The sequence below is a fragment of the Onthophagus taurus genome, chromosome 5 (assembly GCF_036711975.1).
Source record: "Onthophagus taurus isolate NC chromosome 5, IU_Otau_3.0, whole genome shotgun sequence".
Lineage (NCBI taxonomy): Eukaryota > Metazoa > Arthropoda > Insecta > Coleoptera > Scarabaeidae > Onthophagus > Onthophagus taurus.
This window is the reverse complement of record NC_091970.1, coordinates 4190981-4218860: the sequence shown is the minus strand read 5'-3', so window position 1 is coordinate 4218860 and position 27880 is coordinate 4190981. Positions and strand designations below refer to the sequence as shown.

The 27880-nt window shown below is 31.0% G+C and overlaps 5 protein-coding genes across 8 annotated transcripts; 3 read left to right on the top strand and 2 right to left on the bottom strand.

Moving 5' to 3' along the window:
* Nucleotides 1-522: 522 nt before the first annotated feature.
* Nucleotides 523-19566, bottom strand: LOC111426378 (trinucleotide repeat containing adaptor protein gawky). 3 transcript variants are annotated; one of them, XM_023060870.2, is made up of 16 exons: nt 19438-19566; nt 14682-15661; nt 14407-14523; nt 14102-14355; nt 13698-14040; nt 13421-13639; nt 13156-13365; nt 12208-12944; nt 11953-12147; nt 11551-11709; nt 11340-11500; nt 11146-11284; nt 10865-11082; nt 10445-10691; nt 10149-10262; nt 523-10096 (listed from the first exon to the last, which is right to left on the bottom strand). In XM_023060870.2, the coding sequence occupies exons 2-16, from the start codon at nt 15619-15621 to the stop codon at nt 9785-9787; spliced, it is 4365 nt and encodes a 1454-aa protein (XP_022916638.1). In that variant the 5' UTR covers nt 15622-15661; nt 19438-19566; the 3' UTR covers nt 523-9784. The 3 variants fall into 3 exon arrangements, with proteins under 3 accessions (XP_022916638.1, XP_022916640.1, XP_022916639.1); XM_023060872.2 differs by lacking the exon at nt 19438-19566 and adding an exon at nt 17369-17564; XM_023060871.2 differs by lacking the exon at nt 19438-19566 and adding an exon at nt 15797-16290.
* A 339-nt stretch (nt 19567-19905) lies between these two features.
* On the top strand, nt 19906-20793 carry LOC139429770 (uncharacterized protein PF3D7_1120000-like). Its single transcript, XM_071195884.1, has one exon. It carries the CDS (start codon nt 19964-19966, stop codon nt 20738-20740), a length of 777 nt encoding a protein of 258 aa, XP_071051985.1. The 5' UTR covers nt 19906-19963; the 3' UTR covers nt 20741-20793.
* Nucleotides 20794-20866: 73 nt separating this feature from the next.
* On the top strand, nt 20867-23553 carry LOC111426683 (facilitated trehalose transporter Tret1-like). The gene is made up of 6 exons (XM_023061312.2): nt 20867-21852; nt 21913-22016; nt 22064-22282; nt 22340-22742; nt 22798-22932; nt 22993-23553. The coding sequence occupies exons 1-6, from the start codon at nt 21804-21806 to the stop codon at nt 23499-23501; spliced, it is 1419 nt and encodes a 472-aa protein (XP_022917080.1). The 5' UTR covers nt 20867-21803; the 3' UTR covers nt 23502-23553.
* Nucleotides 23524-25544, bottom strand: LOC111426685 (probable 3-hydroxyacyl-CoA dehydrogenase B0272.3). 2 transcript variants are annotated; one of them, XM_023061314.2, is made up of 3 exons: nt 25189-25544; nt 24544-25123; nt 23524-23794 (listed from the first exon to the last, which is right to left on the bottom strand). In XM_023061314.2, exons 1-3 carry the CDS (start codon nt 25294-25296, stop codon nt 23556-23558), a joined length of 927 nt encoding a protein of 308 aa, XP_022917082.2. In that variant the 5' UTR covers nt 25297-25544; the 3' UTR covers nt 23524-23555. The 2 variants fall into 2 exon arrangements, with proteins under 2 accessions (XP_022917082.2, XP_022917081.2); XM_023061313.2 differs by lacking the exon at nt 23524-23794 and adding an exon at nt 23888-24379.
* A 351-nt stretch (nt 25545-25895) lies between these two features.
* LOC111426682 (signal recognition particle 68) lies at nt 25896-27850 on the top strand. Its single transcript, XM_023061311.2, has 2 exons — nt 25896-26066; nt 26141-27850. The coding sequence occupies exons 1-2, from the start codon at nt 25976-25978 to the stop codon at nt 27736-27738; spliced, it is 1689 nt and encodes a 562-aa protein (XP_022917079.2). The 5' UTR covers nt 25896-25975; the 3' UTR covers nt 27739-27850.
* The last annotated feature ends 30 nt before the right edge of the window (nt 27851-27880 follow it).

Sequence of the window (27880 nt, the reverse complement as noted above, 5' to 3'; positions counted from 1 at the left end):
TTATAAATATTATTGTTTTTATTTTGTGGAATGTGTTTTTAAAGCGATTTTTATTACTAATTCATGAATCAAAAAAAAATCCGTCGAATTCTAACCAAACCTTTTTAATATCTAAAATTCTGGTTAATTTAAATGTTTGAAATACAATTATTCTTTTTAATTAAACGCTTTTTAACCATCTCTTTCAAATAAACAAAGAATATTGCGCAAATAAACCACCAATAATTAGAAAAACGATAAAAACTCACCTCAATAAAAAACACATCTTAGCGTCACCTAATAATTGACTTAAATCAATTGTTTTCAGACATTTTTATATTTAATTAATTAAACTTTAATATTTAATTTATAGTTTTTTAATGCGCGTTTTATTTGATTGAGTACTAACGAAAAACATTAATAATTAAAATGTTTAAGTATAATTTAATTATCAATATTAAATATTTAATCATAATTCTGTTATTATGCCAATGGAATTTTTTTTACCCACAATGCAATTCAACACTACAGGGGTACCAATAATTGAGTTATTTCATTATTACAAAAAATTATTTTAATGAATTTTATTTGGAATTTAAATGTTAAATCAAACTTAATTAATTTAAAAAAGGAATTGATATTAACGAGAAATTTCGATCAAAATAGATTTGTATTATATACGGGAAAAAAATTTACGTTGGCAACTCTGCCTAAAGAAACATGTAAACACAACCTCGCTTTTTTCTTAACGCTCAATTCAAATTATTTATGAAGTTATTAATTAGTTGAAAGATATATTTATCGATTAAATAAGAAGGGAAATCAATTGTTAATTTAATTAGCTTGGTGAATTGTGTTAAATGAGTATACAATAAGGTAAAACAAATGAGGTTAGGAACAGAATTTGTAACAACTCTTTATTGAGTTAATAATGTTAATTATTACAGGAAAAAACACAAAAAGATTTTTCACCAAGAAGATCTAATAATCTGGGGGAAGATTAAAATGATTAAAAATGAATTATTTTTGTGTTGTGAACCATAAATCTAATTTTAGATCCTTTTTGGAGAGTTTGTAAGGATTTAGTATTGGAATTTCAACTCAACTCATTCAGATATTAACGTGGATACAAAAAAATATTCGGAGAATATTGATAATGATGAGAAATCATTTTAAATGACTATTAAAATGATCAAATTTATATTTCTGAGAGTCGTAACAATAAAAATTTATTTAATCTCGTCGATTCAAGATGAAAGACTGATATTAAAGGTATCGGAATATAAATTTGATTGACGATTAAGTAATAAAAAATTTTAGATTATGGATTAAAAGAATGCAGCGGAAAGTTTATAACAACTGAATTCCTGTCGTAAAAGACACAGGAATGAATTTAAATAGATAATTAATTCATTATGGATTAATATCTCAAAGAGAGATTGTGTTAACATATAATTTGACATTGTTTCCATGGTTACGGTGTAAAATTGGTTGCCTATATTAATTTTATGAAGTGAATTTTTATCGTTTTTAATTTTTTTCAATTTTGTGACGGTTTTAACCCAATTAATTATTACATATGATATCTTACATTTAATTATTTTAAGCTAATCGTATTTATAAGTTATATTACTTTAAAAAACCTGAGAAAAGGGCCTGTACTCGACCGTTAATCTACGATCGATTAGATTCCTGCTTATTAACCAAAAAGAATTAAATATAAAAAGAAATAAATAATGATTAAGAAATAAAAAGAATGTTCGTTTTTTTTTCATTCTTTGATATAAATACAATTTTTTTGTATTAATTTTAATTAACCCTAACCTCTAATAACTTTATTTTTTAACATACATTATCTTTTTACAAGGTTGGCAGTACCAAGCTAGCTCATAACCTCAACCCCGCTCGTTAAGCGGGGTTAAGAAGTCAAACTTCAAAATATCCACTTACTTCACTTCGATTCAAGCAAAGTTTTCAACTAGTTTTTTTTATATTATTTTTTTGTCTAAATGAAACCTCATCAATCGTTTTTTTTTTTGCGTAAACCTTTGTACATTTTACATATTAAGTGATTATTTTTTCGTATTCATTTACATTCTCGTTCTAATTCCAAGTTTTTAAAATATATTTTATTAAATTTTATTTTATTTTGAACACCCTGTACTACGATTTATTTATTTATTAATTTTTTTTCTTGAAATCAGGCCCAGTTTATGATTAATTTCTTTTAAATATTACGATTAATTAATTAATCACTATTATTAAAACGAATGAATTGCACATTTACAATCGATTTCTTATTGATTAATGTGTTTTTCTTTTAATAATAATAAATATTGTGTATAGGCACTTTTCGTAATAATTATTTTATTTTGTGCTTAAACATTAAAAGTTGGTTATTTATTATTCAATTTTATAATTAATTAATTAATATTTTGTGTGCATGGAACGATTCGTTTTTTAATTTAATTAATTAAAATAAAAAAATGTGGGGGAAAAACATAACCTTAAAATTTTTCATTTAACAAGATCACAACCGTTTTTGAAATGGAAGAGGTTATCTTTTTTGAAATAAAAAAGGGGTGTATGACACAAAATGTCTTTGGTATACATTTACAAGTTATCAAGAAAGAATTTTTAAATCTAACAATAATTGTGTCAAAAATTGCGGTGGTGTTAGGTGATTACAAATTATTGTTAGATGACGTTTAAAATGGCAAGAAATCTATTTTAAAAAAGAACTAGATTTGAAAACCCTAAAAAAAATATAATAATAATAATATCTTTTAATTAATTAATAAGAAAATAATACTAGTTATTCAGGAAGTATTGCACGTTTAGGCTACACATTCGATTGCTTATTAAAATAATTAATCAATAATAATCAATCGATGATAATTAATTAATAGTAATAGTAATTATTCTTTAATAATACTATGATTTATTGACTAAGAAAAATGCTGCATTAAGTAACACAATCAGGATCTTTTTTTCTTTAATTATTGTTCGTGTTCTTTGTAGTCGATTAAGTAAATTAAAAAAGAAACTTATCATCTAAGAAAAAAGACCATGTACCTTAACGATAATAAAGACTTAGATTAAACACAGAGCTTTTTTTGGGTCATAAATCGAGAGGTGGCAAAACGATTTCGTTTCCTTCGGTTGTTGATTAAAAAGCACCTATTTCATCTTTTTAATGTAACGATTAATCATTAAAGCTGATCGTATAACAGTAATAATTAAAGATATTTTATTAATTTATTAATAATAGAAGTCTAGAAGACATTTTCTCATTATTCATCTTTTTATATTAAGGGCGATTTGGTTTTCTTATTCATTTTTGAGACCAGTTTTTTATTTAAAAGCCACAATTGTTTTATTTTATTTTCATTTAATAATTCTTTTTGGTATTTCAAGTTTAATAACCACTAAAGATATATGGATAAAGAGAGAGAAGAGAGAGAGTGACATTTATTTATGAGTAATAATTAGTCAATTAATAATTATAATAGGCACATTATTTGGTATATTATCAAAATATGGTGTGTGTTGTATGAGAATGTTCTTTTTAAACTACACTTTTTTTTTAATTTAATCATTATTAAGAATAATACGTATTTTTTTTGTTTTGTTTTAATCGTTTTTGATAGAAAAATTTAGAAATCAAGATATGTCCAAGAAAATAAATCAAAATAAACTTTTAATTAATTCTTGATTAATTGTCTCGAAAAAGGCGTCGTTTAATTTAATTATCTTTTGAGAAAATTGGCGTTTTCTTTAAGGTTGATATGAAAAATCTTTGGCATTTCGTAAATAAGTCAACGGAAAATGTTTCGTTGGAATGAAAAATTAATTTAATTAAAAAGATGAGCCACTACAAACTTTCTTTTTAATTATTTTAAGCTCAAAAACTTTTTTTTCATTTTAAATATTTCTAAATATACACTTATTTACCTACGTTTTTCATGGAACACCGATTAAAGTGGCTTATTTCATCAATTTGCTTACGATTCTCATTTTCTTATTAATAAACCACCTTTATTATTTCATTCTTTTTCGTATAATATTATTACAATTATTATTATTATTAATAAAAGTGACCTAGACCTAAGGCAGAGATATGCCCCGAAAAAATTGCTAAATACCATATATATTTTTAATAATTATTCATCATCATAATAATATAGTTTAAATGTATATATATATATATTTTTATCGTTTAATATACTTTCCCATTTTTCTCGTTTATATTTATATATAAGATATATATCATAGTATTTTTTACTTTATCGTTTATAAGTGGCGATTATTCATTGGTAAATTTTTTTTACGTTTTTTATTCAAAATACTTGAAAACACAAGTGGCACTTGGATCACAAATACTGTGTTTTTTTTTTTACTTTTTTATACTGTGTATGTAGTGTTCAACAAAAATCGTTACATTAAATTAATTTCTTTCCTATTCAATCAAATAAAACGCAGAAATCGAATTAAGTCAAGTTATTGAGATATCTTTTACCTTAGAAGCCGCATTTTTCTTCTCCTCGCTGAAATTACATTTAAAAATTAATTCATTTAGATTAATTAAAAGATATTAAATTAATTATTTTAGCAAACCTATCAAATTCACAGCATTTATAATTATTTATTTAGTTAAAATTTCTTAAATATTGTTAAATCAAAAAATTTTGCGAGTTAAATCCAATTTTGATGAGTAACGATCATTTTTAACAACTCAAATGTTAAAATTTGTAAATTGGAGATGAGATTGGAAAAGAAATTTTATGGAAGATTACCGATTCAAATCCAAATTTGTGTTTAATTAATAATCAGGGAACTACTAGTTAATATAGATAAAAAGTAAATCTTGGAAAGCTTTCAATGTTGATAAGATAAAACGATTTTGAACATGCTTATCACATAATATGAATCCGATCAAGATAAGTTTTTTCGAGATTAAAAATTTTTATTTTTGAGGTTAGAAGAAACAAATGTCATGGATGGTTACCATGGAAACGCTTTCACAAGCAGCTATTATTAATTGGAGTTGTTAGGGAAACGAACTAACTCAAACTTTTAATAATAGATGGCCCAATTAAAACAAAAATTGTTAATCCGATTGATTATTAATAAAAAATGTTGATTAAAAATTGCAAAAATAACTGTTACCAATAATATTTTATAATTTCAATACTTTTTCTTATAAATTATTTAAGGTAGATATCTCAAAAACGTGATGATTCAATTCTGCGCCTCAAAAAGATCTCCAACTCTAAAAAAGAAAATAAATAATAAAAATGTTAATTAATTTCGAAATTTTAACTCTCTCTCGTTTAGTAAAAAAAGTTACATGAATAAAATAAAATCTACAAAACCTACTGTTGTTTTTTTTTTTTTTAAATATGATATCGTTTCCCTTTTTTGTTACTATTTATATTATCCAGGTTAAACATTAATTTTCGCTTAATTATACATTAATTAGAATATAAAGCTGAGCTTATACACCGTTTATTATTAAGTTATTGTATTTTTTTTTTTTTTTTGGATTTTTTACGTTTTATCTCTAATCTATTTGTTTTTAATTTTTAATTTCATTTCGACACGAAAAATAAAGGTACACAAACATCAGACAACGAAAAATCAACTATACAGGGATTATTTTAATTAATAAAAATTTTTTGATTTAATTTTTTTTGTACTATTTCGATTTACCGATTAATTTTTTTATTCGAGCAAAACAAAATTGATTTCAAACTTAATAATCACCTGTATAGTTTAATTCCTCTTAATATAAATCACAACGATAAATTTAATTTTTTTTTGGTACATTAATGCGATTATAGTGATTATACTTTGTATTAAAACGTCAAATTGTAATTTTACTTGTAATTGTACCAGTGGCATATATCGTTTTAATTCTTAGTACATAGATTACTTTTATGGCAAAGTTGTTATTAATTTTTCGTTCTCATTTATTTATTAATTTCTTTTTGGCAATTCGAATCTGAACCCGTTTTTGTTGGATTTAAAAATTTCAATAAGAATTAATTCCTCTCAAAAAGATTCAGAAATTGGGTTGTCAGACTGCGCATTTTCTTTTTAATCCTTAAATATTCCTCGTTTTTAAGCTTACATGATTTATTTAATTTTTTTTTTATAATATACCCTACTACCAGAGAAAAAGAAAAAATTAAAAAGTAAAAAGAAAAAAAATTAATAATAATAATAATATCATAAGTAAAATTGCTAAGTTTCTAAATATACATTTAATATATATTTATTATATTTAATTAATATATTATATTAAATATTATATTGGCATTATACAACTACTGATTAGAAAGTTTTTCATCATGTGGAACTTGTTTGTTTTGTTGTACGACAGATGGCGCCGTTTTTAAGGCGCATCATACACGATTAGGTTAATTTTTTTTATTATTTATTTTTTTGTTGCACCTCATTGTTAAAGCTAAAAAGACGACAAGCTTCTTATTTTTTCCCATTTATCATTAATTATTTTATACACACACGAATAAGAGAAGAAACATTTTCCTTTAAATTTAACCCTTTTCAAATAAAAAAAAAATAATAATAATAATAATAAAAACACGAGAGCAAATTTTAAAAAACATTCGTATCATTTTTTTTGTGTGATTTTTTTTTGGATTTTTTTATTTATTTTTAAAAATTAAAAAGCCACTAAGAGTCACAGCACAAGTTGTGTTACAATTAAAAATACGTTTTATATTTTTTTTATTAATTTTTTTTGTTTTTTTTATATCTTATCATCGAAAAATGGAACAACAAATTCACTTTTAATTCTTTTATCTCATTTAAAATTTAAATGGTGTTGCGTTTTTCTTTAGTTATTCTTTTTTGTACGAATTGGATTTTTTTTTCATTCTCATTAATTTTTTTTTAACCTATGTGGCACAGATCGTTTCTTTTCTCATTTTCGAAACGCTTTTTTCCATATTAATTATCCTCACCCCCTAAATCAATTAAATAATCATTAATTAATCAATTAACAAAATTAATTAATTAATTAACATCGTACTCTCTTTTTACTTTCTAAGAAGATATAATCTATCGTTTAATAATAATAATAATAATATACCGTAATCTTTTTATCATCATCATCATAATAGTAATAATAATTTTTTATACACAGACTAACGAAAGAAATAGAACAAACAAAAGGATTTTTCTTAAAAATCAGGAAGGTTTTTTTCGCTGACTTAACCCCAAAAAAAAGAACGCAAAATCTTTTTATTTCATTATTATTTAATAAAATTTTTGTATTTTTTTAATAAAACGCTATGTAAGTTAAATGCACGCTTCACGATTAATTAATTAAGATCTCTTTCGCATAATAATCAGTCTTTTGATCACTAGAGTTGGATTAGGTAACGCTCATTTCATTTATTTATTTATTAATATTTTTAATAATATTTAATCCATTACATTAAGAGATTTTGCGTTCTTAATTTTTTCCCCAATCAGCGATTTAACCCTTTAATTAATTATTTAGACTCACATTGGCTGTCATTGCCGATTAATATTAATAGAAAATCGATTTCTTGAACGAATTTTTTTTAATGTGATTTATTGAATGATTTAACCCCGAATTAATGAAATTAAATCCCGCTTTGAACGCCATCTCTATTTGATTGATTAATACGTTTTTTGTTTGAGGCGACATCTCGTAAGGAGAAGGAAGTTTTTATTGCTTTTTAATTTGAGTTTTCTGAACGATTTATTTTATTTATTGCGTTCAAGCAGGATTTAAAATCGGCGTTAAATTTTAATTAAAATCACAGGTAGTATATAACTCTACATTTACCGTTATTATTATTATAAAATGGACTAAATATAAACGTTTAATTTTCTTTTCTTCTATGGCTAGACACAAAGTACATTTAATTTTTTTTTGTCAGAGTTTTCTGTTTTTCACGACACAGTTATTATTAGTTTCTTTGAATAAAACTTTATATACTACATATCCTCTCTGATTTTTAAGTTTTTCTCCGATTTCATTATTTCTTCAATCATATTTTTCCTTTTTTAATAATTAACCATTATTACTACTACATTTATTTAAATCTTAATACTTAGTAGTGCAGTCTAAGAATTGATTGTGGTGTTATGCAGAGCTTTTTGAGGTTACCCCCAAAATAATAATATAACAATAAAATTATTATCCCTAATAATTTCTTTTTTTTACTTTTTACTCAATTTGTATTTCGCTTATTTTGATATTTTTTAGGAAGTGAAGTAAAAGAGATCACAGGTTTTTATACACATATACATATAAACGTCCGGTTTCCTTCAACGGGCATATATATATACTTCTTTTTCAATAATTGGAGGGGCCATCAACAAAAAAAAACTTAATTTAAAGTTAAACTCTAACATTTAAAGAGGGGGGCTTAATCCTTACAATTTTTTATATCACTTCATCTGATCGTAATCTGATTTATGTAAAATTTGACTAGATTTCTTATTAGATGAATTTATCTCGTAATCGGAGGTTGTAAGAACCCTCCTCAGCTTTAATTCTCCTCATCTCACTGAAAATGATTTAAAAAAGCATTAATAAAATTCTTAAAAGCTCTAAATTAACCTCAAAATTTTTTTTATCCTGTAATAATAATCATAATAATAATATATTTACACATAGAGAGCGATTAATTAAAAAAAAATTAGATAAAGTGATATAAAAAATATGTATTGAACCTAATCATAACTATTAATAATTAAATAACATTACAAATAATATACATATCGCACTGGAAGTAGAAAAATCATAATCAACCCTATTTTTTAATAATAATAATAATAAACAAACAAACAAAATAAAGGTACTTCGTATTTGAATTAAAATCGGGGAAGAGAATTAGATTTTGTAAAGGTTCTTTTAATTAATCATTTTGGTGCGATGATTCGGACAGAAAAAAGCTATTAATTACAATAATAATAATAGAAATCATTACGATTATCGATATAAAACTGAGTTTTGGTCGTAAGAGTAAACCTTGTTAAGGGACTAGTTTTGGTTTCACACATTTTTTTTAAGTGTTGATAAGTCTTTAAAAAGATCTCACCCCTTTTCTGAGCCATAAACATAAAGAGGCAGTCTTTCAAAAAAATTCATTTTGCATTATCATCTCATTTTCATCGTTTAGTGCGTAATGTTGAGCGTATTCAAATCGTTCCCTCAAAGCGTTTCGTCGAAACACTTTACGATTAAATAAGGAAAAAAACTATTCATACAACAACTCGTTATTATTCGTCGTTTTAAATAATTCTCTTTCAAATCATTTAATTAATCATTTAATTTTAACACAGCTCAGTCATCTCAGAATCAGGTTTATTTTGGCTAATACTTTTATAGAGTTTTTTTATCTCACTTTAAACGGAAGTTCTTTGAAAGTCAATTTCAAAGTGAAAAAAGATAAATGTCGAAACTAAAAAAATTAAAGCCCTAAATTTTACAATAAACAACAATCAGATTGATTTCATTTTTTTAACGTTTTTTAATGACTGATGCAGAAAAAATAAAATAAAAATCACTTTGTAAATTAAAAAAAATACTCAGAAATGTAAATAGTTAACAATAAATGTTTAAATCTTCTTAAAAAAAAACAATAATTCTAATAATACATTGATAACAAAATATCCTAGATCTTTAGCGGTCCTTTTTTAAAAATCACCAATTGAAGAGTCAAAAAATATAATTATCGACTTACTTGATTTTTTTCTTTCTCCACTCCTTTTTTTTACTTCCGTTTTTAATTATTTTTTCTTACATAGATTCACCACCCAAAAGATCACCGGGTAGATAAGAATTGAGGCTCGATGGGGTGGCCCTAGATTGATCGGCTGAATCAAGGGCGCTTGATCCCCATAAACTCGTCGACGAAGCATTTGGCCAACCAGTACTCCATGTATCAGCCGTACCGACAACTTGTTGTTTACCAGAGTTACGCCACGATCCCGTTGAACCACCTTGTTGACTCGACACTTGTTGTAAATGAAGACTTGCTTCCCATTCAGATGGATTCTCAGCCAAAATTGTTGTATTACCCAAAACGCAATTATTTAATGCAGTTTGAGCCTAAAAAATGTTTTAATAAATAAAAAAACAATTCTAAGTTAATTAAAAATACCTTAGCAGCTTCTTCGCGAGTTGTGTATTTAATTAAAGCAAATCCTTGATGTAAATGGAAACTCTGTAACGGACCATGTTGCATACAAAGTGTGCGTAAAGTAGAACCGTCAATCTAAAACAAAGAAAAAAATCTTAATTTCCTTTTTTTTTAATATAATTAATTAATTAAATATTTATTAATCAGAATTACGTCCTCTTAGTAATGATCATTAAAAAATTCATTAAATTAATTCATCATATAAAACCGATGAACTATCTAAGAATTAGTATGAGAATAATTCAATAGATACAAACCTGGGCAGTTAAATTTTTAAGTAAAACCCATGGAGAACCGCCTCCTTGGCACCAATTCCTTTGGGTTCCACCCCACGGACCCGAAGCATTTCCACCCAAATTACTCGACCAACCGTTGATTCCTTTGGCGGATAGGCCAGGTGGAGGTCCGCGCGGTTTCGGGGCGCCCCACAATTCAGTTGTGACGGCAGTAGGCGTGTTTAAGTCTCCGAGGACTACTTTCGAAGTGGGCAGTTTATTTTGCGGACTAAAAAAGAAAATTATAAATTAATCCCCCATCAAAAATTAATAAAAAAAAACTTTTATTTAAAAAAAATCATTTTTATATTAAATGTAATCAAGAAATCTTTCAGGAATTGGATCCGTGTTTTATAATCATTGAATTTAATTCATTTTTAATGAATATGTTTTTTGTTATACCTTGAAATCATCGTAGCAGTTGATGCGGGCGGGTTAAAACTCCAAGTGGACGAGCTTAAACTGAGAGGAGTTAAATTATCGCCTAATGGCGGACTCTTATTAGCGTTTATATTGAATAGTTCGTTGTCGTTTTTAATCGTGGCAACGGAGAGTGGAGATCGCACGACTGAACCTGGGGTGATGCTTGGATCATCTTCAATTGATTTCATTTGTGTTCCCTAATCAAAATAAAAATTTTTAAAAAATTCAACAATTTAATTTGATACAAAAATTTAATTTACCTTCCAGGGTTTTCCAGGTTCAAATTCAGGTACTAAATCGTTAACCCATTGGGAAGAATCTTTAAGATCAGGAGCTCCAGCATCTCCTGCTCCGGAATCTGGCCAACCTGTATCACCAGAACGTCCACTAGACCAAGGCCTAATAATTTAATTGAAATAAATTTAAATAAAAAAAATTATTTTTATTAATCTACCCATCCGGTTGAGTTAGACCAAGAGGATTATTGAGATTCGGAGAACTGTGAGAGGGGGCGAGTGACTTAGAAACGGATCCAGGGGCTCTACTAAATTCCCCGCCCTCCTCTTTATCGAGCGTGGGCAGCTTCCACTGGTTCAAACGAGATTGCTGCTGGCTCTACAATAACAAACATTAACTTTTTTATTTAATTTAATTTCATTTACTACCATCTGAGTATCCTTGAGACCAATATCGGCAAAATTGCTTTGTAACGAATTGATGGAATCGTGCATTGCGGTGGACTTAAATAAGTCAGTCGGCGCACCGCCTGAACCCATGTTGTGCTGCTGTTTAACGTAAATTGCCTGTTGAGCTGCTATTTGATTCTTAAAAACAAAAAAATAAATAATCAATAAAAATAAAGATTTAAAAAAATTCTAAATACATACAAATCATTAATTAATGTCTGAAATTAATTATAAACTTGTAACAAAATAATACAAATCACTCACAATTAATTTCAGTTTTATTTCCTTCTTGTTACTATAGACACGGATAACTTTTTCATTTAGTCCATATCAAATGGGTCAAGAAGGTAACATATTAAAATAAACAAAATTAAAATTTACCTGCAAATTTTGTATTTGCTGTTTAGTCTTTGTAATTAAAACTGAACACTGCAGATAGGTATTATTGGCCTTGCCTCCAATACACTGCTGCTGAGCCATATTCTGTTGATTACCCAATTGCTGTAACGTTTTGATCTGCTGAAGCAGCTGATTCAGTAACACCAACGTTTGCGGTGCTAATGGCTGATTCAATATCTAACGAAACAAAAAAATAATTAATAAAAAATAATTTTAATATAATTTATTTATTATTGCCTGATGATTCAAGTATCCAGCTTGAACAGCCATCTGAATCTGCTGTACCAGCATCCTCAATTGAGCGGTAGATGGTTGCGAGGGGGGTTGCAAAGCTGACCTGGCGCCGGGCAGGTTAGAAGCTCCATAGCTTTGATTTCCACCGCTCTGCGACAGCATTTTTTGTACTATAGCCGGCGACATGTTGTTTATAAGCGAACTATTCGCGCCAGCGGCGGCGCTATTTAAATTGTTCAACAAGCTCGGAGGATTTGCACCCGGGGGGAAATTCATTTGTGCAGCCGGCCCCGTCGGGAATCGTTGCCCCGCGAATTGTGGGTGATCGTAATGATCATCATGCCTGCCTCTCCAGCCGTCTAAATTTTGATTCCTCAAAGTGCCGAGCATATCAAGGGCATCATCCATGTTCATATCGCGCATACGAAGCGCGTTTTCGACGTCTTCCTTTTTATATCCCATATCGACCAAGGTGCGGAATTGGCGAGAATTCCACAGCAATTCTTTACTAATTGGTGGTTGTTTAGGTCCCGGTTTGTGACCAACCCAATCGCCGTCGTTATCCCAAATTGGGGCGCCAGGAAGTTTTTGTTTTGGCCATGGACCCGTTTCATCCCATCCCGGACCAGAATCATCCCAAGAACCATTACGACCATGACCCCAAACGGCTCCATCTGGTTTAATGCGCGATTGAGGCATACCCGGTGGTCCGGCTGCGTTGTTTCTACCCATTGCCCCACCTTAAAACAAAAAAATAATTCAAATTAATCCCTAAATTAAGTAAAAAAAAAAAAGAAATGTAGATAACTGTGTTGATTTACATTTATAGAAATAATAAATGCAATCTAGATTTGTTATCCTAATATAATTTTCCTTTCTGAAATTGTAACACGCCAATAATAAAGCGATATCACCTTGGATTGAAAGGATTCTTTTATTTATTAATCATACCTTGTTGAGGATTACCCCATAAAGATGTTCCATCATCATAATTAGGAGGAATATTTCGTCTTTGCGATGGTGGTGAAGGCTCCTCCCATCCGGTGTTATTTCCAGGACCCATCGGCATCTTGGGTTGATGCATGTGATGTGTGGTTGTTTGTTGAGCGGTTTGAGTCCAAAATGCGTCTGCTCCTGCTCCATTTAATCTTCCAGTTATACCTTAAATATTTAATAATGTATTTAAAAATATCAATTTAAAAAATTAATAATTTACCTCTAGGATCTCCTCGCATATCTCCCCCAACAAGCCTCATTTGATCTCTTGGATCAAGCATACGCATTGGATCAGAAGTTCCAGTGCGAATATCACGGTGATCCGGACGCATATCACGAGGATCCATTGCAGCAGCACGTGGATCTGCGGTTCTAGGATCGCCCCAAGCGGCAGCGTTAGTTGCACCACCCGTGCCCCAATCGTTTTCTTTTTTAGGACCTAATACGTCAAATTTATGATTATGTATGTTATTTTTTGTAAAATAATTTAGTCTTACCACCCCACATAGCTGTAGTATTGCTTGTATTCCCAGTGTTAGCATTATTGGCTCCACCCCAAGGTTGCTGTGCGGGTGGAACTCCAGTCCATACATTAGAACTATCAGTAACATCATCATCTTCGCCCCAAGTACCCCCAATATTAGTGGAAGGTGTATGCCCCCACGGAGCTTTTTGTTGGGGTTGTGGTGGTGGTTGACCGCCGTTGCGTAAATTAGCCTCCCACAATTCAGTTCCGTTATTAACAGTCGGTTTCCAAGCTTGCGTTCCAGATCCGTCCATTTTTAATTGGGGTTCAGGAGAACCAGGAATGTCCCAGTTGGTATCTTGGTTTACGTGTTGCTGTTATTAATAAAAAATTATTAATTTCTTTTAATTAAGATTTTTTTAATAAATAACTTACGCCTCCCCATCCATCGTGACTGAAGATAGCCTCTCGCATATTCGTTAATTGTTCCAATTGCTGTTTGGTCGAGTTCGATTGTTGTCCTTGCGCGTTGTTCGAGTTTGCGTTTGCCGATGGGTTGTTAACGGTGGCTACGGCGTTCGGTACTGAGCCACCAGGTTGGGGCTTACTCGGCTGACCCCAACCGTTGTTCGATTGCGTCGTGGGCGGTTGTTGGCCGTTTTGTGGCAGGTTCGAGTTTTGTTTATTGGCTAAAATTGTTTATAATTAAAATTAAAACAAAATTTAAAAAGAGAACTTACAATCCTGAGAGTTGCCAGGGCCAGAGGTAGGCGGTCTGTTAGAATTTGTGTTCCACTGTTGTGTACCCGCGTTGTTTTGATTGGTCGAATTTGCTGTGCCCCACCCGCTGGTGTTTCCTTTAAACAAAATTTTAAAAAATGTAATTATTAATTAATTAATTAAACATATTTTAAAATCATAATAAACTTATCGTAATCAAATTATTTCAGGAATTGGATCCGTTGTTTTAATCATTTTGTTTTCAATCGAATTAGTTATTGTGATATTTTCTTACCGTTATTATTACTGGCCTGTTGTGATGGGGGTGTACCCCACCCGGTAGTGCCTGCGCTGATAGAGCTTTCTCCTCCACCTCGTAACCTCAATGGAGGCGCGTACGCCCTAGAATAATCATAATTGTCTTCATAGATTAATTTCGAGGTACTGAAAGTGTTGGTGGTGGTTGTGATATCACGTTGGCGGTAGAATGAATTGCCGAAGTAGGCATTATTAATTGTCGGTAGGTCCGTAGAAGTAGCAGTAATAGTAGGTTCAAAATCGTCGTCATCGTTATCATAGTATTTTTCGAGGAGGTCATCAGACTTTTCGTAGGGAATGTCTTGAGAAGAGAAATGATGGTTTAAAGCACCGATACACTTAATGGCTAAATTTGACTTATCATTATTACGTTGTTGCTGTTGTTTCTTTCGCTCGTCGTCGTAACCCCATTCATTAACTATTACTATTATATCATCGTTATTATCCTTACTATTATTAATAATAATATTATTCTTATTACATTTATTTGGTACGGTAACAGAGTTCAGAAGACAGTTTTCGGTCACAGATTGCATCGTCCTAACGTTATTAGTCGGGTCGCAGCGCAGATCGGTTTTGCCCCTCAGCGGTGGGTTTAAACCGTTCTCTCCGCTACGACCTGAGCCGGCTATCACAGAGTGTATGACGTGGGACGGAGCCGGCGGCGGGGGGTCGGCTCTGCCCCCCCGCTGGGCCCCGGACGCTGCTTGCCGCTGCCAGTGCGGTGTGGATGGCGGCGCCGCCATCTTCATCAACGTCAACTTTTCTATCGGCGGCGGCGCCCCTTCTTCATACTCTTGCTGCTGCTGATGTTTCTGTTGTACTAGGGGTGCGCGGCCCCTCATGGCTGACAGTTGAGGCACTTGAAAGGTAGGAAATGTATAGTTTTTCGGCTCGGAGGGAGTGGGGACGCGCATCGTAGCTAGTGCTCCATGTCAGTTCTGGCCAGCCAGAGATCTAGTAAAAAACAAAAAAAATTAGTTACTTTAAAAAAATTTTGTACACGAACTTTTAGACCACCTATATTCGCGAGTGTCAACAATCCAATACTAAGTACCCCTGTATACGGCTAATACGACGCATAAAACTTACTTTTCTACAAATAACTTCTAAGGGAATTCTCCAATGATGGGGGCACTACGATTTTTATTTTTATTAGATATTGTACGTAAAATTAACCACAATTCACAATAAATTCGCGCGATGATTCGGGGATCAGTCTCAGTAGTAAGCGGATCTTTCTTAAAATAATATGTCCGTAGTGCACACGGTACGGGATGAGGAGTAGGAGGAGTAGGACGCGGAGAACGACGACGGAGTCCGCGCACACGAACACACACATACACTGCCAAACAAACCAACACACTCACACACACACTAACGAGACGGGTTAATTTAAACGGGAACACTTCGAATATATCACTAGTCGATGAGATATCACGCTTAATAGTTCGGCTATCACATGCGGATACGATTTCAGTCTTTATAACCTGCTTTGTACTTCGTTCCAACTTGAAATTATTCTTCTTCGTTGAACCGACAACGTACGCTTGGGACGCACCACCATTTTTATACGGACGACGACACGATCGCGACGTCATCTGACGGCCGAGACGTGAAACTCAATATTAGAGTGTCGCGCGTACAGCGTCGGACAAAAGTAGAACAAACGGTTTATTTTATAAAACGATTATTTTGCGAATAAATAAAAAATTATTTATTTATTTATTATTATAAAGATTTTTTATTAAAAAAATTTGTTAAAAAAAATAATACTAAAAATAAATAAGAATTTTGATTTAATTTTTGATTAATCCTGTACGTAACCTTATTCAACCGCGAGATAAACTAGACACATTTTTGAACAGGTATCATCACCGAAAATAATCTCATCCACTCATACGGTAATAAAAAGCGAGCGATAAAGTTATAAATTTAAGTTAAGATTGCGTGGCAGTTTCTCAAAAATATTCATTCATAATAACGAGGGAATTTTTGTTCGCTTTTAAAGAAACGTCCCGTCCACAGATTTGCGTATTGATCGGCGTCGAAGGGGAGAGAGAACAGGAGCCATTACAGTACACGTTGCTGAAACGGGACGTCCTGTGTGACTTTCGATTCCCCGGCGGAAGACAATTTTGATAAATCGACAGCCAGCAACGGCGCGTTATTTAGCTTAGCCCCCCGTATTTCATTCTACAGAGAATAGAGGGGAACTAATTGCAGTAATGCACAATTTCTTTCTTTCTTTCTTTATAAACAAAATGTGTATAAACAAAATGAATGGAAGAGTCTATTTTGATATCTCTTAATTAATTAACAAATTGGAACTAAAAATAACACCATGATCAACAAGTATTGATTCTAAAAAGTGACATTTTTTTGTTGCTATATTCACAACGTAAAAAAAAATTTTTTGGGGGTTGGTAATAACGGAATCGAGAGAGAGAGATGAAACGAATTCACCAGGACGGAACACTTCGCACCGATAAATGTGCCATGACCCAATTTCCCCCTAGAAGGTCACACCAACCCAAGCCTGACCCGATAGTCGCTATATTCCCGACCTTCAACCTCTAAATTTAACCCCCCTTTTAGCTACCCTTACAATATAGGTCAAATCATAACACAAAAATATTGTTAAAAAAATAAATTAATTCTAACCTCACTTTTTCGATTTTTCCTCCTTAAAAGTTTTTCAGTTTGAATAACATTTTTTCATTGATACAGAACCACGCAAGATATTCACAGCTGTTTGTTTACTTATTTGAATGGCAACACGGAGAAAGAAAACAACAATCGGGGTCTGGAACGCGCGTTATAATAGCTTTTACTGTTGCTATTGAATTCGCGTGGTGTTTTGCAACAACTAAAACCCGCGACGCGTCTGTTGTGTTGTGATTCTCGCCACCTTCTCTCGCAACGTAGTACGCCCTCTAGTTGCACTTTTTCGCGTTACTATTACAACCTTGGCTGTTTCCATAGAAACCCTATGGAATAAAATCTAGAAAGTCAAGAATTTATCTCAATATCATTTCAAATTGAGATTTAAACACTTTTTTACTCAAATTATTGTTTTTACGATTAAAAAATCATTTAATTTATTATTATTATGTGACGTTGTCATTTTGCAGTTAACTTTATTATTATTTAACCGAGGAAATTAATCTACCCAGAACAGACCATGACATATTGAAGCACCTCGGTTAACCCTAGCACAATTTTATACTAGCACTATCACTAGAACTAACATTAGACCTAGAACTATTCCTAAAGCCGAATGATTCTAGTTCCAGTCTTATGTTAGTTCTACATAGTAATAGTGCTAGTGTAAAACTAGAACTAACACTAGACCTAGAACTAGAATCACTCGGGTTTAGCAATCCTAAGAGACGTTTCGCCATACGTTTATACCAAAATGTTTCTACATCTAGGTCTCATGTTAGTTCTAGTGATAGTGCAAGTGTAAAACTAGTGTAACAGTATACCTAGAACTAGAATCACTCGGGTTTAGCCGTCTTTAAAGACGTGCGGCTTTGACGAGACGTTGGATTTTCAAAGTCGAAAAAATCCTTTTTTATTTTCGATGCGAGTAAATAAATTTAATATTCCTCAAATTCAATCTAAAATAGACACTTGTGAGTTTAATCGTTAATCTTATCAAACTTAACTTCATATATTTGCTGTAAAGTTTGCTTTTCTCTCAAAATCCACAAACATTTCTCTATTTTTGATAACTCTATAAAATAAAAATGTTAAAAAAAAAAAACACTCAATCATCAAAAATTTATTAACAATCTTGTTTGGAGCCTTTTTCGTCTTTTTTCCACTCCTTTTATAACGGTAATTACGTCACGCGGTGAGGTTAAAGATACCAATTCGGGGCCGTACTAAAAACTAACCTCAAAATGGGTCAACGTTTATTCTAAATTTAATAATTTTAATTGTTAAAAATTGTGTTAGTTATAACCAAAAAATAAACAAAACAGATTTACGAAAATTACGTAATAATCAAAACAAGCGGTGCAATCAAAACAAATGAAAAACGTTTTGTTTTGGCGAGAATAAAGAGAGGTGGCAAGTTAGAAAAAAAGAGACGAAGAAAATGGTTGTAAAGTGGTGGGGGGCGGCCAGAGGAGATCGGTTGCAATCAAAACTGGTTTCTACAGACCTGGCAACAGCGTGAATTTAAACGTAAACGACAAAAAAAAATAATCTAGAAACCTGCGTTTTCATTTGGATCTATTTCATGGAGATGAAGAATAAAAAAAATATTTAAAATATTTTTGCGTAAAAATAAAACGTAGTATTATTTCAAAGTAAACAAAACTTACTTTCACTTTTTAAACTTGGAAAAATTTCTTGGAAATTATTCAAAACAATACAACACTTTTTTGTAATTACACACTCTACGATCTAAATATCTAATAATTTATGTTTTTATTATCTCGGTGGCAATCGAAATAAGCGGAATTAATTTATGGAAATAACCCAAAAAAGAAAAAATTAAATAATATGGAATATAAATAATAATTAAGGAGTTTTTATGTACTTATAAAGTACTTCTCGAGTAGATTCCCCGAGAAAAAAGATCTTTACTAAAAATAACCATCATTTGGAGTTGGTCCGCCATTTTTATTAGGGGGGCCTATTATACAATACTCGTAAATACACAAAAAGGGGGCCAAAAAGAACCATTTAAATATCTTTATCGTGCAATTTTAACTACTCACCTATACTGAGAAAGTCTTTTGGATAAAAATTCGCACAAATATCACTGCAAAAATCACACAGATTCAGATGAAATTCAAGTCATATAACTAAACGTATGCGACCATACGCCATTGTGAATACCGCTGCTCGACTGTTTTCTACGCAACATGTACCGCGCATCCGGATTGTTTCCGTTTCGAATCTTATTTGAAAATTTAGAATTTAAAATGAATTCTTTTATGTCTTTTAATAAAGAAAAAGAAACAAAAATAAATATTAATTAACTAACTCTTAATTAACTTTTATAAAAAAAAATTGATGTGTCTATTAAACGCCAAATCTACCAAATGAATACTTAAAAAAAATTAATTATTTAATATATTAATTTGTTATTAATTAATATAAATAAAAAGATTATATTTTAAGAAAATTATTTTATAAATATAATAATTTAATTTATATTTTTTTGGTTGACAGATAAATGGAATGCATTGTGGGTAAAAACCACAAAAAAAAAAAAAAAACCCTGGTCATTGTGGTTATAAAATGGAAAATTTACCGGGCGAGATTTTCCAAAAAATCTCTATGAAACGAGCTGAATTAGCTAAGTATAAAAGAATATTACAGTTAGTTGATGAGTGCGCTTTAGATCCCAATCTAAAAAATAAAGTCGATTACTTAATTTACTCAAAAGAAGTTTCCCCTTCTATGAAGTTAAACGACGATAACGTGTTGGGATTATCCTTAAAACCGGAAAACTTACCAATCAACGAGCAACAAAAACTTCACAGATTAGTCCATTCGAAATTATCAAAAGAACCCGATTTAAAACATGAAGAATTTAACGAAGATTTTAACTTTACGAAACCCAGCAAACAAGAATCGGAATTACTAAAATTAAAATTAGAGTTAGATGAAATACAAAAAAAGTATTACGAAAATCTTATTGGTTATCATAAGATGTTGGAGGAAATCTTAAAAATACGACTAAACGATTCCAAGGATTTAATCAACAGTAAAATCGAACATAGCAAATTGCAATTTTTAAGTTTAGAGTTGAAGGTGGAGATTTTACAGCAGCAAATTGGCACTGCCGTTTTCACCGAGGAATCTATGGCGAAACATGCCTATCAAAAACTACTCGATGAAATCGTAAAACAACAAATTAAAGTTAAAAATGAAATTAAAGAACTCGAAGAATTGAAGGAAAAATATAAGTCGGTTTCTAGCAAAGAGTTTAATGATATTTTGAAATCTTATCGATTTTATAAAGGAGAACTAAAAAAGTATGAAGAAACGATGGCTAATATTGATTCTGTTTAAAACTTATTATTATTTAATCTTAATTTTCGAATATAAAGAGTATATTTGTTTAATATTGGTTTTAATTTACTCTAAAATAACCTAAACGTTAAAATTTTTTCTTGAAATGAAATTTTTTTGACAGATTAAAGTGAGGTTATGCTCATTTTGGTATGAGAACTTTGAATTTAGTTCAAGAAATAATTTCGGTTTTAATTTGGACCATTTTGATAATTTTTTATCGTGTTAGAAGTACTAAAAGGATATAATATTAAAGAAGTGAGATAAAATGATTTTGTTAAGAAAGAAAAAATAATTGAGGTTATGTTATTTGATTGTTAAGTAAAATGATAAATTAAGCTAAGTACTTACATAATTCGGTGAGATCCCTTTTTATTGAGTTAAAATTAATTGCAGGACTTTTTTCTTCTTCGGAGCGTGGATTAACGGAGATGGATTAAGTAAGGGAAACTCTGGAATCAGGAAAAAAAATCAAGGAAGTTTTATATTTAATTTTTAAAGAGGAACTTTAATTAAACTTGGAAGCTTCAATTAGAAGCTTAAAAAATGTTTTTATTTTAAAATATTACTTTTAGATTATATTTGAAGATTTGCTTCGGAGGTAAAAAGGTGTCATTCAAATAAACTCTCAAATTTTGACATAAAAATGACATAATTGTTAGGTTAAAATTTAAAAAATTTCATAATTTGAATTAATGGAAAATTTTCGCATAATCTAATAAAGTTGTTAAAATAACGATATTTAATGCACCTGTTACGAAATATTTCTTCTTTTCGTAATCGATTTCGATAAAAAAATCAGCGCGATTAATCTAAAAAAAATTTCGTTAAAAATACCTTTATAAAAAATCGTCCCATTAAATTTTTTCCACATTTATCATTCGTGGTTTTTGTGAACTAGTTGGGGCCTGATTGTTTCTGATTGTTCAACAAACAAAGACTTAATGACGACGAGTGGTAATCACACCGCGAATTCAAGTGCCTTCCAACTGTATATAAAAGCTAATTCATCGGCCCTTTAATAATATTACCAATAAAGTTTTATAGGGTTACATTAAAAAAAATGTTTATAAAAAAATCAAAGTACGTTCAATATTTAGCTGCGTTAACAGGTAAGGTTAAAGCAAACAATAAAGTAATAAAAAAAATGTTTTGGTAACTTTTTTTTATAGCTTCCTTAACAATCGGCTCAAACACGGCTTATGTGACATGGTCTTCACCGATTTTACCTCAGTTAACATCGAAAAATTCACCGATTGGGGTTCAAATCACAAATGTAAATGATTTAATTTCATTTTAAGTTATTAATGACTTATTTTTTAGGCGGAGGCTTCATGGGTTGTCTCAATAATCCTCCTCGGAGGGATCGTAACATGCCCATTTTCAGCGAGTTTCGTCAAAAAATTCGGCCCCAGACGCTCATTATTATTCTCATCAATTTTTATCATGCTCCCTTGGATCCCTATCACCTTAGCAAACTCAGTTTGGATCTTATACATCAGCAGATTCATCGCCGGAATGGCAACGGGCACAATAACAGCGGTAAAATAATCTTCCCCACAACAAAAAAAATCATTTTCATCCTTATTTTTGTTATAGGGTGTCACAATATACAACAGCGAAATAGCCGATCAAGAAATTCGCGGTAAACTCGGTACAGCTTTCACCATAATGAAGTTAATGGGGCACTTTGTCGTTTTGACTTTTGGCCCGTTCGTTTCCTATCAAGTTTTATGCGTGATTTGCGGTGTGATGCCGTTAATTTGTTTTTGTACGATTTATTTTATGCCGGAATCGCCGTATTATTTGTTAAAAATTGGGGAGAAGCATCGGGCGAAAGAAAGTTTGGCCATATTGGGGAGTGACGAGTTAAACGAGAATGATCTTGAACGCAAAATGAATGAAATCGAAAAAGTTGTTAATGAGGATATGAGAAATAAATCCGGAATGGTGGAGTTATTTAGAAATCCTCGATATCGGAAAGGTTTATTAACTATGACAGGTGACATTTGAGTTAATTTACTTTTTACGTAAATTTTTTAATTTGATTTAATTAGGTGTTAAAGTATTGCATAGTATGAGTGGGACTGTTGCTATTGAATCTTACATGCAAAGTATTATAGGGTCGAGTTCCAGTTCGATATCTCCGGAAATCTCAAGTATTATTTTTGGGGCCATACAGTTCCCTGCAGGTAAAACATCCTATTTTATTAATAATATTAATAAATGAAATTAATCAATCTCTTTTTTAGCTTTTTTAGCAAGTGCAATCGTAGACAAACTTGGTCGTAAACCACTTTTAATAATCTCAGCCTTCGGATGTGCTTTAGCTTTAATATCAGAAGGAATCTATTTTTATATTCAAGATGTACTTAAATCAGATTTAAAGAATATCTCTTGGATCCCCACAACGGGGATAATCGTATTCTTAATAAGCACTCCGCTTGGAGTCTCTTCGTTACCCTATGTCTTAATGGGTGAATTATTTCCGGTTAATATTAAAGAATCTGCTATAACATTAATAATTTTTTACGGTGTTTCTATGTCGTTTGTTGTTTCGAAATTTTATCAACCAGTTTTAGAAATGTGGGGGTTGTACACGGTTTTTTGGATCTTCGGAGGAGTTTGCTTAGCGGGGATGGTTTTCGTTTGGTGCGTTGTCCCAGAAACTAAAGGTAAATCATTTGGTGACATTCAAATCAAATTGAACCGATCAAAAAATAAAAATAACCTCGATAAGATCGAAAATTTAGAGGGTTAATAACTTTTTTTACTCACTTAAATAAAAACTTAATAAGAATTTATTAAATCCACTTCATTTTGTGTATTTATAAAAACCTTCGCCGGATTTTCTCCCGAATTTTCCTTCCTTAACCAGTTTTTTCATTGTTTCTGATGTCTTAAAGAGAGGGTCGTTCGGGAACTTTTTCTCCCAACCATCCATTATATGAACGCCTAAATCTAAACCAGTATAATCTTGAAGTTCAAAAGGCCCCATTGGGTATCCAGCCCCCAATTTCATTGCAATATCGATATCTTCAAAACTAGCATCACCTAAAATCAAAAAAAAAATTACTTATTAAAATAATCTAAACATCAAGAATAAAACAAAAATCAATCTAATAATAATAATTAATTAAAAAGAAATTACAATAAGAATTCTTTATTAAAAAAAGTTACAAAAATATCACTCTGTCAAAAAAAAATGTGAAATTGATATAATTTTAAATTTAATTAAACTTTAAAACAATTTCTTATTACTTTTAAATTAAAATATGAATGAAATTCACCTAATTTAATGAATAAAATTAATTCAATTTCATTAAAACGACTAATTACAAACGCCAAAATACATTTTTGACATAACCTCACCTCTTTCTAACCTCAAATTCAATTTAAACTATTTTTTGTAATTATAAAAACCCTCCCCGGACTTAACCCCCAATTTCCCCTCTTTAACCAATTTCTCGACGGTTTTTAATGTGTTAAAAAGTTTTTCGCTCGGCATCTTTTTGTGCCACCCCTGCAAAATAAAATGAGTTGTGTCCAACCCGACGTAATCGGCGAGTTCTAAAGGCCCCATTGGGTATCCGGCCCCTAACTTCATCGCAACATCGATATCTTTCACCGAAGCGTCCCCTAAAAACAATAAAATCACAAAATTAACTTTTACGATTCAATAAAAATAAAAGATTTACTCACAACTACTTACTATTTATAATTTTTAGCATGCAAATCACTCAAAATCACCAAAAAACTAACTTAATTTAATTTTGTTAATTACTTAAATTAATTTTGTTTACCTCTTTCGTATAATCGAACAGCTTCGGCCATGTACGGAACTAATAAGCGGTTAACGATGAACCCGGGGGTATCTTTGCAGGTGACGCAAGTTTTTCCGATGGCTTTTCCCCATTCCATGAAGCTTTTATAAGTTTCATCGCTCGTTTCCGGGATTCTAATCACCTCTAAAAGACGCATCATCGGAACGGGGTTGAAGAAATGCAATCCTCCGAATCGGTCCTTTCGGTTAGTAACAGAAGCGATTTCACCGATTGATAACGAAGAAGTGTTTGAAGCAAATAAAGTTTTTGCTGGAGCGGTTTCATCCAAAGTTTTAAACAGTTTATGTTTGATATCAATGTTTTCAATGATTGCTTCAACGACTAAATCAGCATCAGTTACAGCCGATTTAACATCGGTGGTGCCTTTAATACGACTTTTGGTGTCATTTACGAATTTTTCAGCTTCCGAAGCCGGTTTATCTTTAAAAAGCTTCTTAGCAACTCTCCCCAAACTAACTCCAATGTTTGATTCAGCTTTTTTGAGGATATCTCCGTTAACTTCAACTAAAGTTACATTTTGGCCTGCTTGGGCGGTTACCTTGTTTATTAAATTTTTATTAATAAAATAAATAAATGAATTTAAAGCGTTATTGTTATTATTACCTGAGCTATTCCTGAGCCCATCAAACCCCCTCCGATCACCACAACATTTTTTATGGCATTTTTACCAACGGTCGTTGAAAACGAACGTTTTAAAACGGAAAAAGACATGGTTTAATGGAGAATTTGCAACGAAAATGATGTGGAAGACGAATTGTAGCTGTATTTGGCCACCCGGTTTAGGGTCAAAGTACAAAATACACTTTATGAGATAAAAAAAATCTGATAAAAAAATTTGTTGTAAAGGTTAATACTTTAATCTTATACATTGTTAGATTTACGCAATTTATGGATTATAAAGATTGTGGATAAATATTTATAACAAAAAATGTTTACAAGGATTAATTGTAAGACTCCATTTTTGTATCCTAACGATATGCAACTAAATTTGCATGTTAATTTGAGCGTATATTTATATTTATAACAATAATTATGATAAAAATAGCATATAAACCAATAAACCTAAAAAGTAATAATTTAATTTTTTTGACCTATAACTGCATATAACATCATATAACGTTGTTTATGACAACCTTAATTTTCCTTTCACTAGATGTAACTACAATGTTTACAATTAATTAATGCTTAAATTAACATATATAATAAAAAGTATAATCGATTCTCTTAATACTGAATCATAACTCCATCACGCGAATTTTATATTTGAATTATAAAATTTATTAAATTGTGCTTAATAAATTTGTGACATGTTTACTCTAGGTGGCAGCACATAACCTGCCATCGTGTACACCTTCATTTTTAGAGAAATTTCTTAAAAATCTAACTGAAAATGGTATTAACTGAGATAGACCAAAACAAACAACAAGAAGAACCACCGCAAGAAATCAAAACAGAGTCGTTAAACCCATTTACTCTCGAAAGTATCCTTTAAAAAAACATAACCTAAAAATTTGACATCTGTTTAAAATCATATTTTCTTTAATAATTCTTTTAGTACTGAAAGTGGTAAAAGAGCAACATCAACAACATGGATTACGTCACGGGGACTACCAAAGATATCGTGGATATTGTTCCAGGCGTATACGGAGGTTGAGAAAAGTTTTGAAATTGCCGCAGGGTGATCGGAGACATTTTAAGAAAAAAGATGTCACTGAGGGACATATTGTTAATATCAAAGCCGATGAGAGATATTTACACGTTCCATTGATTCTTGCAGAAAGATGTTGGGCGTACGCAATGCAATTACGCCAAGAAGCCAATACGGAACCCCGAAAAAAATTTCATTTGATACAAAAATTACGAAAAGCTTGCGGTTATGCTTTGCAATTAGAGGAATTGTGTAAAGTTGAGCGATGTGACGCTCGAACGAAACTTGAAGCGCAAGCTTACGTTGCTTGGATGCACGGAACGTTGCATTTTGAGCTCCAACTTTGGGTGAAAGCCAACGAAAACTTAAAAAAGGCGCAAGTTATTTATGAAAAGTTATCTTCAGCTTTATCGGAGGAAGAACAACTCCCGTATAAACAAAAAGTTGATGAAATTGCGCCAAGTTTGCGTTATTGCGCTTATAATATTGGTGAAGATAAAGGGGTCGATCTTTTAGAGTTACGAAGTCAAGGGATTTTGGAAACGTTCGAAGCTTTGGTTGCTCAAAAGAAGGAAAAAACAGCTACAGTGTTGCAAGAAATTCGTTGGTACGGGGCTAAAGTTTTGATTAAAAATGAGCGTGTACGATTATTTTTGGCGAGTATTGAGAAATTAGATGAATCGATTGATCGTGCTGAAGATAATCAAGGGAAAATAAAAATTATCGAAGATATATTTATTGATTTACGCGATATTATTTCTTTGGTACGCGAGGAAGTACGTAGTGATCCTAAAGAACAAATAGTCCTTTCTTATTTGCTTTCAATCCGCATCGAAAGAACAGTACAAAGAAATTTATTTTTGATCCAACAGACGCGGCGCTCACAAGAAGTGTGTCGATTATTTGACATAATCATTCAACAAATCAACGAATTAATGTCGTTGGAAAATTTGAAGGATCAGCAAGAAGCTCAAAAAAAATACACCGATGAATTACTTGCGTACAAAGCACTTAGAGCGTATTATATGGGCAAAACCCATGCTACATTCCGGCGATGGAAAGAAGCATCCTACGTTTTCCATCTATCTGAAAATATGGCTAAAGAATTAAACACTAAAACTTTCACAAAACTTTTAAAAACGATGGTTACAAACCTAAATGAAAACGCGGCTTTAGAAAAAAGCGTCGCTATGGCTAATTTGGCAATTGAAAAATCTGATGAAACCCCAGCACCCGTTCCAACGAAAACATATAAAAGTAAAAAAGTTTTGGCTGAAAGACTCGATGAATTCCGCGAAGACCCGCAATTATTATCTAAAAATCCGAATGTTGTTCAATTACCACCTCCGATGGTTCCCGTTGAGGCTAAACCTTTATTCTATGATTTAGCATTTAATTACGTACAATTCCCGAAAATGCCCGAGAAAGAAGAAGATAAAGAAAAGAAGGAAAGCGCGGGACTTACTGGTTTTGTTAAAGGACTTTGGGGATGGGGCAAAAAATAATTTTGATTAAAAAAATTGAGGTTATGATTTAAAATTTAATTATAAATCACACCGTGTGTTTTTTTTTAAATGTATTTTAATGGAAATAAAGTTTATTTGGTTCTTTTTTTCATTCTTATTTATTCTTTTATCTTTTATCATA

Excerpts from the sequence above, each read along its gene's own strand:
- LOC111426378 (XM_023060870.2), bottom strand. The coding sequence starts at position 15,621 with ATGCGCGTCCCCACTCCCTCCGAGCCGAAAAACTATACATTTCCTACC. Across the intron at positions 13,366-13,420 it reads TATGCGAGGAGATCCTAGAG|GTATAACTGGAAGATTAAAT; the intron begins GTAAATTATTAA and ends TAAATATTTAAG. Across the intron at positions 12,148-12,207 it reads CTGGATACTTGAATCATCAG|ATATTGAATCAGCCATTAGC; the intron begins GCAATAATAAAT and ends TTGTTTCGTTAG.
- LOC139429770 (XM_071195884.1), top strand. The coding sequence starts at position 19,964 with ATGGAAAATTTACCGGGCGAGATTTTCCAAAAAATCTCTATGAAACGA.
- LOC111426683 (XM_023061312.2), top strand. The coding sequence starts at position 21,804 with ATGTTTATAAAAAAATCAAAGTACGTTCAATATTTAGCTGCGTTAACA. Across the intron at positions 22,017-22,063 it reads TTGGGGTTCAAATCACAAAT|GCGGAGGCTTCATGGGTTGT; the intron begins GTAAATGATTTA and ends CTTATTTTTTAG. Across the intron at positions 22,933-22,992 it reads GGCCATACAGTTCCCTGCAG|CTTTTTTAGCAAGTGCAATC; the intron begins GTAAAACATCCT and ends TCTCTTTTTTAG.
- LOC111426685 (XM_023061314.2), bottom strand. The coding sequence starts at position 25,296 with ATGTCTTTTTCCGTTTTAAAACGTTCGTTTTCAACGACCGTTGGTAAA. Across the intron at positions 25,124-25,188 it reads TGGGCTCAGGAATAGCTCAG|GTAACCGCCCAAGCAGGCCA; the intron begins GTAATAATAACA and ends TTAATAAACAAG. Across the intron at positions 23,795-24,543 it reads TGTTCGATTATACGAAAGAG|GTGATGCTAGTTTTGAAGAT; the intron begins GTAAACAAAATT and ends TTTTGATTTTAG.
- LOC111426682 (XM_023061311.2), top strand. The coding sequence starts at position 25,976 with ATGGTATTAACTGAGATAGACCAAAACAAACAACAAGAAGAACCACCG. Across the intron at positions 26,067-26,140 it reads AAACCCATTTACTCTCGAAA|TACTGAAAGTGGTAAAAGAG; the intron begins GTATCCTTTAAA and ends TAATTCTTTTAG.